This window comes from Venturia canescens, chromosome 1, assembly GCF_019457755.1.
Source record: "Venturia canescens isolate UGA chromosome 1, ASM1945775v1, whole genome shotgun sequence".
Lineage (NCBI taxonomy): Eukaryota > Metazoa > Arthropoda > Insecta > Hymenoptera > Ichneumonidae > Venturia > Venturia canescens.
This window is the reverse complement of record NC_057421.1, coordinates 38898601-38911238: the sequence shown is the minus strand read 5'-3', so window position 1 is coordinate 38911238 and position 12638 is coordinate 38898601. Positions and strand designations below refer to the sequence as shown.

General features: G+C 45.4%; 2 protein-coding genes across 5 annotated transcripts in view; one reads left to right on the top strand and one right to left on the bottom strand.

The window, feature by feature from the left end:
* The window catches only part of Hsdl2 (Hydroxysteroid dehydrogenase like 2), a 324919-nt gene extending 321936 nt beyond the window's left edge, over positions 1-2983 (top strand). For 3 of the 4 annotated variants that reach the window (XM_043434037.1, XM_043434036.1, XM_043434034.1), the window contains 2 exons: positions 2533-2661; positions 2725-2983. In XM_043434037.1, coding sequence (XP_043289972.1) covers positions 2533-2661; positions 2725-2837 — 242 coding nt within the window. In that variant the 3' untranslated portion in view covers positions 2838-2983. The remainder of the gene's footprint in view (positions 1-2532; positions 2662-2724) is intronic. The other variant, XM_043434035.1, reaches the window with a different exon arrangement.
* A 4139-nt stretch (positions 2984-7122) lies between these two features.
* On the bottom strand, positions 7123-8349 carry LOC122412686 (uncharacterized). Its single transcript, XM_043422463.1, has one exon. The coding sequence runs from the start codon at positions 8347-8349 to the stop codon at positions 7123-7125; it is 1227 nt and encodes a 408-aa protein (XP_043278398.1).
* Between the last annotated feature and the right edge of the window lie 4289 nt (positions 8350-12638).

Below are 12638 nucleotides of genomic sequence, written 5' to 3'. Positions count from 1 at the left end.
AAGAAGAATGAGGCATCGGTTTCCAAAATGATTTCAAGGGCGATTGTTCGGTTTATTATTTTTTACTTGTTATTTGATTCTTTTGACACGTTAAAAAATAGATGCAGATTAGTTTTTTTTTAATATAACGTTTTTTCAAGATACAAATTATGTTTAAATATGAGTTAAAAGTATTTGTCTGGCCCATCACTTTCCATTAAAATTGTTTATTCAAATAAAAATCAGGGCTTTTCTAGAACTGATAGAGCACAAATATTCATGCAGAGGGAATTTAGAGAGTTATCTTCAAGTAATTTTCCCTCAATTGCACTTATTTAATAAGAATGGAAACGAATTGTCCTGCCATATACAAGGGATGTTTATGTGCATCGATAAATAAAAAACATTTTGCCCATTAAATATGTTCAAGCTTCCAAAATAACTCCCCAGTTTGTATTCCAATGACGGCATTTTTTATTTCTCACTTCTTCCAGCGAACGAATTTCATTCGGCATAACTAACCTATACTATTATAAAGAACATTAAACTAATACTAAATCGCATTTCAATAAATTTTTTACCGGATTCTACCGTTCAATTTCGTTTTTTTATGATTGATTTTTATTTGTATGAATAGTGATGGGCCGGACAAGTACTTTTAACTCATATTTAAACATAATTTGTATCGATCCAATCGACGTCGAATATTGTGAATAATATCAAAAGCTCCTGAAAGCCTGAAGAGAATCGATTTTCTTATAAGTCTCTGCCACCATAGAGTAACAAATGGCTAGCTTGCATGTGATTTTTTTGGATTTAAAAGCTTCTAAGAACAATTCCATAATGTTGAAATTTGGAGTTACTCATAAATTACTTGTCCTTCGATTGATATCATAAATTTTAATGCTGCACGTAACTCAAATGGTGACTGTTTTCAATTGATTAGAAAATACTTGGCCTCGAATTGATATAATAAATTTTAATGCTGCATGTAAATTGGATGGAAGTTTTTTTAATTAATTTAGCTGTTCGAATAAAATAAGAAGAATGAGGGTTCGGTTTCCAAAATTATTTCAAGCGTGATGTTTCGGTTTTTTATGTTTTACTTGTTATTTGATGCTTTGGACACTTTAAAAAATAGATACAGATTAGTTTTTTTTTAATAAAACGTTTTTTCAAGATTTGTGAAATTTTTTTCGAACTGTTCTGTATTTTTTTTATAAAGTAATTTTTTTACAATTAAAAAAAAAAATTTTTCATATTTTTTTATGGATGTAATTATCAGCAAACTAGGGATCATCAATGTACTTGTCCCAACCTTTTTTTTCCTAGGGGAAGTTTATGGTTTTTAAGGTAGCTCGAACCGACGCGTGGCGGCGTTCAGGCCCAGGGTCGGCAAGAGCGTTACGTTACACAATTCGAAAAAAATTTCACAAATCCTGAAAAAACATCACATTAAATAGAATATAAATCTGTAATTCTTTTGCAAAGTGAAAAAAATTTAAATAAAACATGAGAAATAAAAAACTGAAATATCGAACTTGAAAACATTTTGAAAAATGATGCCCTATTCTTCTTATATTATTCTAACAACTAAATGAATTAAAAAAAAAAAAATCCATCGAAGTTACAGCATTAAAATTTATGATATCAATTTGAGGCCAAGTATTTTCTAATAAATTGAAAAAAGTTACCACTTGAGGTACGTGCAGCACTAAAATTTATGATATCAATCGGAGGACAAGTAATTTATGAGTAACTCCAAATTTCAACATTAAAAGCTTTCAAATCCAAAAAAAATTACATAAAAGCTAAAGTCATTTGTTACTCTAGGGTGGCAGAGACTTATAAGAAAATCGACTCTTCTCAGAATTTCAGGATCTTCTGGTATTATTCACAAAATTCGATGTCGATTGGATCGATACAAATTATATTTAAATATGCATTAAAAGTACTTGTCCGGTCCAAATAAAATCGTAAGTTTAAAACACGAATGCTGAGCCGATAGTAAACGTGAAAGTTAAAAAAGATACGCAGAGAAGGGTTTGAGCATAGATCTAGGCGAGAGGCTCTCAAACGTTAATAATAGAGGGAAAATTATCCCCTATTTTTTATTTTAGTGATGTACGGGGCATCAGAGCGATCTGGTGACGTTTCAAACCCACATAGTCGGTAGTTAGTTAATGACCTATCCTCGTAAATTCTCAGGGTATTTACTTTTACTATTCTATACTTGTGTTTGCTAGAAACAAGGAAGTCTATTTTGGGCAATCCAAAAAGCTTAGCAGGAATTTTACATCATACCGCAACAATTGATCAAATAACAATTATTTTTGCATAAAATCGATCCATTTTTGGATTGTCAAATTTCGTAATTCAATTCTGCGCTTCCACGTCTCCTTTGTATTTGTGTCTTTAGTATGAGAAAAATCAAGTCAACGTATAGCAAGGTGTCGGTCGATTTGGGCCTTCGTTGTGATTTATTATGTATTTTGTAATGACCACATTCAGAAAATGAGCCAATCTAGAAAACGAATAATTGTCTTGTCGTAGGTGCAGAAGAAGGCACGTGGTTTTTGGATCTGAAGAATGGAAATGGTACTACAGGCAGAGGACAATCAATGCACATCCCTGATGCGACCCTTACCATGGATTCGAAACATTTCTTCGAAATGTTTGCTGGTAACCATTTAAACCTATGAGTAAATTGTTCATTACTCCATTTCATTCGAATAATTTTTTCAGGAAATGTGAAACCGGCAACAGCTTTCATGACGGGCAAACTCAAAATTGATGGGAGTCTGCAAAAAGCCATGAAATTGGAGAAACTCATGGGGAACCTGAAGTCCAAACTCTAATACATTGTGATTTGCGATCCGATATTGTGCACACATTTTCAGTACCAAGTTTTATACTGATTCCCATATTTTGTAAGCTTAATTATTCTGCTGAAAGACACAAGAATTTTTGTATCAAGAGTAAAATAAAGAAAACTAATTTTTAATTCCTGACTGCTCGCAGGGCAAAAAGACGGGTGTTGAATGTTTCACTGCGATCAGCTGAATGGGAAGATTTCTTTGAAGCAATTTTTTTCTGCAACGATCACACTTTTCTTGACCAATTTTGCTTGTGTTTTCTACATGTGACGGACAGTGTTCTTATTAGACATAGTTTGTTAAAATTTATGGTGAACTCGCTTAGAAAACTAATATTCATGTTCGAACTAATATTTCCATATGGAATCATGCGTAGTGCTCGATTATCGACAACACGACAACATCACACAGTTGTGCGCTGTTACTTTCACTTCAAGCTATTGTTTTCAAAGTAGAGTCCCAACTCGACAGTGGCGGCCAAGTGGCCAAATGTGTAAACTCTACATTCGCGATCGTACAACGACGGAGAATATCTATGAACCTCCAAAATCCCCTCAAGGAAAAGAGGTTGGGACAAGTACATTGATGGTCCCTTGTTTCTTGACCGTATCACGGAAAATGTAATGAAAAATTGCAAAGAACAATTATGACACCAACTGTAAATAATTTCAACAGAAGAATTTGAAAAAAATTTCACGGCATGGGTTACCATCTACTAGTGTTAGGAAATGATAAAAAAAAAAATTGGACCCTTTTTGAAGTGGAGCCGTGATTCGACACAATTACCATCAAATAGCACGTTAGAAATAAAAGACCGAAAAATTGCGCTTGAAATCATTTTGGAAACTATATTCAAGCTTCCAAAATAACTCTTCAGTTTATATTCAATGGCGGTAATTTTTACTTCTCACTTCTTCCAGCGAACGAATTCCATTCGGTATAAGAACTAACCTATACTATTATTAAGAACATTCAACTAATAATGAAACGCATTTCAATAAATTTTTAACCGGATTCTGCCGTACAATTTCGTTTTTTTATGATTGATTTTTATTTCAATGAATAGTGATGGGCCGGACAAGTACTTTTAAAAATAAAGATACAGTAATAAAGATGATCAATAATCTAGAAAACCAAACTATCAATAACACACTTAAGATACGTCTTATGCAAATTCGAGTACATAATAGTGCATAAATAATTCGATAAAACAAGCAGAATATAGGTGAGAATATACAAGTAAATATATATAACTAATTATAAGAGAGAAAAACTGCAACGGCTCTAAGTCCCTTCGTAGTTGAACAAGAATTCAAAAAGCCTAGCCTTGAAAATAGGCAAGGAGGTAATAGAGGAGATCGAGCGAGGAAGAGAGTACCAAAAATAAACAGCTGAAAGGTGGATGGAGTTCCGCAAAATCACTATGCGATGAAAAGGAACTTGAAAAGTCGGCTGATTTCGGTCGTCACGAAGAGGGCGAAAAGAGGGCAGAGCTAGCGGAAAGAGATCTAGTAGATACGCCAGAGCATTGCCGCAGAGTATTTTGAAAATGAGCACCCCTCATAAAGAAACGCCTTCTCGAAGCCACAGAGAGCCAACCCAGCTGCCTGCGATAAGGGGTAACATGTTCGTCCCTTCTAAGTCTAAAAATAAATCTGATACACGAATTAACCAGTCTTTCAAGTCGCAAATTTTGTTCCTCTGTTATGTCATTATAGATTAAGCAGCAGTAGTCGCGAATAGGGAAGACTAGAGCTGTAATTAATAATGGTCTTAGTTCGCGAAAAAGGGCGTTAGCATAAAATTTGAATTTGAAAAGTGTAAAGTTCCCCTTACGCAGTACTTGAGTGATGTGGTTATGTCAGGATAAATTGAAGGCCATAACCACTGTTAGATTTTTGGTTTCAGAGACGTATGGCAAGGTAATGTTATCCATTACAATCCTCGGAAGAGAATGAAGATTAAAACGATTTATATATGCACTACTTCCAAGTATAAAAATCTTAGTTATATTCAAGTTAAATTTCAGATCGTTATTTTTGCATAGCGAGCAATCACTTGGATATCGTGCTCTATCAATTCCAAACCCGAATTTATGTTAGACGAAGAACAGTTCAGGTAGATTTAGGGATCATCAGCAAATACCATGTGGCGAGAATATCGTAAATCCACACCAATGTCGTTTATAAACAGGGAAAAGAGTAGAGTACCCAGAACCGAACCTTGTGGAATACCTGACGTAGTAGGGAGCCAATCAGAGCGTAAATTGTCAGCGTCAAGTACAGCCTGTTTCCGATCAGTCAAGTAGAAGAAAATCCAAGTGAGAGCTTTTATAGAGAAACCCAATTTGCGCAGTTTGAAAAGTAATTTAATGTGAGGAATAACATCAAAAGCCTTGCTGAAATCAAACAATACAAGAATAGTGAGTTGACGATTAATATCTGAGTGCTGTAACCCTCGCGATAAGCCGACTGAGAATTACTCAGCAATTTATGAGACGAAATGCAACCCCATATCTGCTTCAAGGCGAGCTCTCCAAGGAGAGCTCACAAAGATTCACAACCGGACGGCAGTCCAACTAAGATCTAGGAGGGTTCACTTTCAATAAGGGCCTATTATAAGAGTAGTACAGCTAGGCCGCTTCCGCTCCATGTAGGAATCTACCTTACCGACCGTCGGTAAAGTAAATTCCCTGCTCTAACCCAAACAAACCCAAACGGTCGGTAATAAAGATGACCTCCCAAACCCAAACAAACCCAAACAAACCCAAACATGTGATCGAACTGAACTCAAACCCAAACCAACCCAAACAAACCCAAACATGTGATCGAACTGACCTCAAACCCAAACAAACCCAAACATCAAACTGAGCTCAAACCCAAACAAACCCAAACATGTGATCGAACTGAGCTCAAACCCAAACAAACCCAAACATGTGATCGAACTGAGCTTAAACCCAAACAAACCCAAACAAGTAATCGAACTGAGCTCAAACCCAAACAAACCCAAACAAACCCAAACATGTGATCGAACTGAGCTCTAACCCAAACAACCCCAAACATCGATCTGAGCTCAAACATTGCACTGATTCAAAGTCCGCGCGCCGTATAGTTCGCGTAAATGCCGATAGATGGACCCAAACGGCCGGTAATAAAGATGGCCTCCCAAACGGTCGGTAATGAAGATGGCCTCCCAAACGGTCGGTAAAAAGGATGACCTCTCTAACCCAAACATCGAACTGAGCTCAAACCCAAACAAACCTCGAACGGATTCAAAGTTCGCGCCGATGGCGATTTGGCTAGTGGAGATCTCGTGTCGGGATACAAGTCCAAACAAGTCGGCAACCCCGAGCGGAATTGTTAACTGTCGGAGTAGTTAAAGTTAACTATCGGAATAGTTAACTATCGGAATAGTTAAATATCGGAATAGTTAAATATCGGGATAGTTATTGAGTAAAGTCCACAAGTAATTACAAAAAGATTTTTTTATTCACTTAATTGAGTTTTTATTTACAAAGTTTACATTCTCTTTTGAGTGGCGCGAACAATTTTGTATGCTCTCGGCATCGTCGACACTCGGCAACTTCAGGATCCATTTTGAGGGACTCGGGCAATTTTTCCCAGACAGCATCGACGCTGTACGCGGCGAAGGTCACGATGAATTCCTTGGGCAGCTGGGCGATGTCGGCGGTTGAGAGAGGTTCGCCCCGATGACACAGCTTCAATGACCTCCTCAGGGAGGGTCGCGACTCGTAAAGGTAGATCCGCAACAGTAGAACGTTTCGCAGCTCGCAATGGGGTGAATCATGGTGGGGGCATGCTGCAGCGAGTTTGCACGAGGTCCTGAGCGACGGGCAGTCCACCACGTCACGCGCGTTGAACCCGAATTGTTCGAGCCACCGTTGTTTCTGCTCACCCTTCACGTAGACGGTGATCGCGTCGCGTAGAACCGAGCGAAGCACGTTCTCGTCCTCGTCGTAGGGTACGTCACCGGCGCTCCAGCGCAGACGATGATAGTTACGTTCGAGCCAGAGATTTACACCCTTGTACCTGGCAGGAATCTCGCTCCACGGTGTCGGTGGTTGGAACAGGAAGACCAGCGGGTAGTCGGGCGAGTTGAGTGGAGCGACGGCCAATTCTTTGACTATGAAGTTGTGGTACAGGAAGCCCTGCACGTCCACGAGGTACTCCATGACGAATGCCGAGCACTCCGCTCGGCCGCCCGCATTTTATAGGAGGATTTTATCCCCACTCCTCAGTCATCCCCACTACAGACGTTTCCTGAGGTCGCCACTTATGGGATTGTAGTCTACGATGCGATCGTGCAAGATGAGGCAATAGGCAGTGGTTCCCGCGGGAAAATTCGAATCGGCCTCGAGTTCGATACGGACGTCGACCGGTGCCAGCTTGAGGGTATCGTTCTGTTTCGAACAGTCGATCACGATGATTGGCGCATGCGCGATGAAGTCACCCTTCGTCAGCAGGGGTTCGGCATCCTTCTCGTTGTAGTACGCGCTCTGGAAGTTGGCGTACATCTCGTACAATTGCGCGTACTGGTTGCGTTGCACGTCGAGATTGAGATTGCCGTAAGGGTAGCACTGCGAGTTGAGGAACAGTTTGACATTGGTAATGCCGCAGTGATCGAAGCGGCTAGCGTTTGCCGTTCGAACCGCTTTTCGATTCGTCTGGAAGGCGAGAATGAGGAAACGCGGTTTCTCCAGCTGATTCGACGTCTTCACCGTCCAAACGTGTTTGGTCGTGCTCGGGAGCGCGGGATATTCGAACAATTCCCAGATGCGAAAACTCATGACTATGTCCTTGTCAATGCGACTGAGCAGCTGAATTTTGCGCTTGTCCGACAGCATCACGTAAGGCATCAACCACTCGATTCTCGTGATTTCGATCTTGTAATTCTCGAAGGCGCCGTTCTCGATGGCCGTTTGAAGAATCGCATTCATGTCGTGCCTCGATCGCGTGAGAATGAGCTCGTGCTTCGCGTTGATGACGATCTTGCGATAATCCTCGGCGAAACCTAGGATCATGACGAGTGGGATGCATACGTCGAAGTATCCTCCGACGTTGTTCAGCTGTTGAGCCTCCGCAACGTCGAGCCAGCCGGAGTTTTCAAGCATGGCCGTCTGACTGGGACTGAAGGAGGCGTATCCCTTCATGAGACTGGATAAACCCACATTTTTTCTTCGATCGATCTCGATGGCATTGATCTCGTAACGAATTTCCTCGAACAGATGCAAGATGGCGTTGTTCACCAATTGTGTGGCCGTTACGGCATTTCCATCGGCTTTGCTGAGTCTACCGCAGATGTGCAGCGAGCTTCGGGCTGGTAGGACGCAGAGATCCTGATGTTGGATGGATATGCGAATCTCGTCGCTGTTGGCGAAGCCCGACGAAGTGTAGGGTTGATGCGCGTGAATCTCGTAATGCGTGACGAACTCGTCAAATACGACGGGCGAATGAACGTCCAAAGCCTCTTCCATTCCAGCAGCAAAATATCACGCAAGTTAATTTCTTCCACCAATGACTCGAAGGCCGAGACTCCGCAGGAACTGAATGTTGCGACGTGTTAGCGTTTTCGACACTCCTCGCCGACTGATGCTTGGACGATGTGGTGTCGCTCTTTTATAGCCCGGAGTGGTTCTGCTGTTGAAGATGATGCCCATGGTCTACTTGACTTCTCTGATATGCAGCCGGATGGTAATGATTTCGCCGCGAAAATTCACCAGTGCTCCGTCCTGATCGACGATGCGCAGTTGCAGATGATCAATGACTCGGACGGCGATCGGAAGATAAATGACTTGCGAGGGGACTTCGATGATCTTATATCCCGGTGGCACGGCCGGGAAGAACTCGTGAATCGTGTGAACCTTGTGCTCGTTGATGTACGCGCCGGACGTGATGTTGCACTCGACGCGCAATGCGTTGACCTTGAGAATAGCCACCGGCAAGTCGGAGCTGTGAGTCGTATCGGCTGACAGTACGCGTGGGGCGAAGCCCAGCAGGAGCGCGATGGAGTCGGCAGAACGAAAGTCCACGTTGTGGTCGCACTTGAGCAGGCTGGGCAGCGTGTTGTTGTTGGGCTTGAGATTGAGGGAGATGCCTAGCGGTGCAAGCGCTTCCTGCAAGTACGTTGCGATGTCATCGATCTCGTAACTGCCCGTCGGCAACACGATCACTTGGTCACCCGCGTAGAACTTGTTCTTGCCGATATCGATGTTGGGTATGGAGTTGAAGGTGAGAAACTCCACCAGGCCGAGAACGTAGTTCTTGCCGGGCGAAAGCTCGATCGGTGGAAAGTACTCCGCCTCCAGCAACGACGACGTTCCCGTCAGACTGAGGGTCAATGAATCACCCATGTCGCTTCGCGTGCGACTGAGTCGATGCGGCGGCTCACAGCTGGTTATATAAGAACTTGAGGCAGAGATGGCCGCACTCGTACGTGTCGAAATTCTGATATCGCGCGTGATTGTACTTGACCTCGCGGACGCCGAGGTAATCCATGAGATCGCGAGGCGGCTGCAGATCGCCGAAGCTGTCGAAGTAGCGGACGTTCTTGCCGATCTTTCGATACGCTACCCAGTGCGTCCCGGGCCCCTCCTTGTCGTCGAGATTAACGATACCGCATTCGCGAAATCGCGGTCCGCCCCTCGGCATGGCGTTTCGCATGAATACGCCGCGAAAGTGGGGAATTTCTCGCGCGTACTTCAGCAGATCAGCGTCCGTTAGAGAGCGTTTCGGCAGACGGACTTTTTTTTTGCATTTCCAGGCCGAAACCCTTTTTGTGGGGTTTGAGGTAGAGCCCTTTGCCTATTGCGATAGCCTCCATCGTCTCGTTGTGTCTGCGATTCTCGCGCAACTGACACTCGGCAGCTTTGGCGCTGTTCACAGCTTTGGCAACGCCCGCAGCGCCACCTACCAGCGTCCCCGTCGCACTCAAACCGGCAAAGAGGGGAATCAGGAAGGGTAAAAATCCGCCCACTTTCTCCGGCACGGGTAGTACGCGCGGTACTAGCACTTTTCTCCTACTGCCGGCCTTCTTCACGGCAGCGCGAGCCTGCTTCAGTGCCGATCGAATCATCTCGCGAGAATTATTGCCGCTCGATCGCGAGGCAGCTTTCACAATTTGGGCGAGGGTCGCGGTCTTCCGCTTCAGTCCCATACCGAGTTTCGATTTTGCGTTCATGGCGTTCGCCACGACGTAAGCGGTGAGCCTCTCCTTCGCACCGGAGTCCCGCGCTAACACGCGCTGCCACGCCCTGTCGGCCAACAGTCTGTCCGCAGTGTTGCGCGCTTCGACGTTCTCGCGGTTCTGCGAGTACGCGATATCGTGCTCCTTGCACGCTGCGTCCAACGGATTGATTCCCGGATCACCTCGAGCCAGTGTCTCGGCCAATTTCGTGCCAGGTCCGCAGTACTGATAGCCCGGCACGTGCAGTTCGATGGGCAGTCGGTTGATGAACTTGGTCAGGAGACCTCGTCCAGTGCGCATCACGCCGATGAATGGCGGCTGAGGGTATATAAGCGCGCTATTTATACCCCCGACGACTCAGTCATGGATTTCCGCGAGCACACGCGCAAGTTACCGGTGATGAATTTCGACGCACTCGTTGAGCAACGAGCACCGCGCACGCGTCACGGAGAGTTACTGCCCGCCAGTATACGCGCAGTCTTCTGCGGACCGTCCAACTGCGGCAAGATCAACGCGCTGCTCGCGCTCATCACGCATCCTAATGGACTGCGATTCGAGAACGTCTACGTATATTCCAAGTCGCTGAATCAACCGAAGTACGGACTACTGGAGAAACTCCTCGCACCGCTCCGGGGTATCGAGTACTTTGCCTTCAGCGAGCACGATCAAGTCGTGTCGCCGGAGGATGCGCGACCCAATTCCATCATCGTATTCGACGACATAGCATGCGAGAAGCAGGACAACGTCAGAGCCTTCTACTGCATGGGTCGTCACAAGAACGTCGATTGCTTCTACCTGTGTCAGTCGTACGCTCAGATTCCCAAGCACCTGGTGCGCGATAACGTCAATCTCCTGGTGATCTTTCGTCAGGACGAGATGAACCTGCGCCACGTCTACGACGATCACGTCAACACGGACATGCAGTACGCGCGGTTCAGAGACTTGTGCTCCGCCTGCTGGAACGACGCCGATTACGGATTCCTCGTAATCGATAAGGAGCGCGGTAGCGGATCCGGCAGGTACAGAAAGGGCTTCGACCATTTCGCCATAAATATATCGCGTACCGCGTGACTCCGCGCAGTACATCATGGACGGCCGAAGTGCGAGGGCCGAGAAACGAACGCTCAGCCAGCTGGAGAAGATGAGAGATGCCGTTAAACGCAAGTACGCGCTTCTGAAGGCTGACAAGCAATCGATGGAGAGGGCGCTCGACGAAACTTTCAAACCAATCGTCCAGCCGCTCGAACGTCTCATTAATGCACGTAAGAAGCCTAATGAGATGGAAAATTCCTTCAAAACGGCCTACTACGATGCGGAAGAGTGGTCGGAGCCGGCTGAATGGCCCGCAACCAAACAGAGTCCTGCAGTCGATGAATGGCTTCAACGACGCGAGGTTCGCAGCCCCGCAGTCGATGAATGGCTTCAACGACACGAGGCTTGCAGCCCCGCAGTCGGCGAGAGTCCCGCAACCAAACAGAGTCCCGCAGTCGGTGAATGGCTCGAGAGCCCCGCAACCAAAAAGAGTTCCGCAGTCGGCGAGAGTCCCGCAACCAAACAGAGTCCCGCAGTCGGTGAATGGCTTCAACGACCCGAGGCTCGCAGCCCCGCAGTCGGTGAAATCAAACAGAGCCTCGCTGATCCGCGCGAGGAATATTATGACGTGCTGGAGGAAGTGCCGACTGTCAGCAAATATCTTCACATGCTCAACACGAACAGGAAGAAGTATCTCGACACGACTTACGGAGTTCGAAAAATGCCGGACGGTAGAACGATGATCGGAGACTCGTCCATTCGTTTCGAGACGGGGAGCATCGTCGTGGGTAATGCCAAGTACCGATCGAGCGTCGGGTTGCTCGAACTGCTCTTCCGAAAGGAGCCTGACTCTCGTCTCGTTAGCGCGGAAGACGGTAACACGTATGGGACGATTCTGCGAAGTACGAACGCCTACAGGAAACACTACAGTCCGGACGAGGATATTCGCAAGCAAAACAGCAGCAAGTACAAGAACTACGTGGCACCCTTCGTCGGGCAGAAGACCGGTAGTGCCTTGCCACAATACAAGGTTGCGCGAAGGGACACGCGAATTCATTACGTGTACTGGGACGATCCGAACGAGTTGGTCGATCGTCTGCGTCTGCTGCTGGCCGAGCGATCGGCAGGCAATCCCAGTCACACCAACGAGATCGTCTCGATCATCGAGGAGTTGCGCGAGGCCGGTATCGTCATATAGTAGGCGCGCGCGAGGAAACCTCAGTCGAACAATGAGCGTCGATGTGTTCGGACGTCAATTGGGACGAATCGAGGGTGGTACGCGTGGTCCTCCAGGAGTTGGATTCAAGCTCACAACCGACGGCCAGTACGACGTCGATAACAAGAAACTGTGCAACGTCGCCGAGGCGAGTGAACCGAGTGACGCCGTTAATTTGAGTACGCTGAACGAATTGCTGCACGCTACAACTCGCCTGAGAGAGGACACCGACGAAGTGCAAGTGAACATACAGATTTTGCGGGATCAAGTGAATGAGAAGCTACGGATACTGGACGGTAACGTTGAAACGACTCTGAAGTTAGCCAAATGCA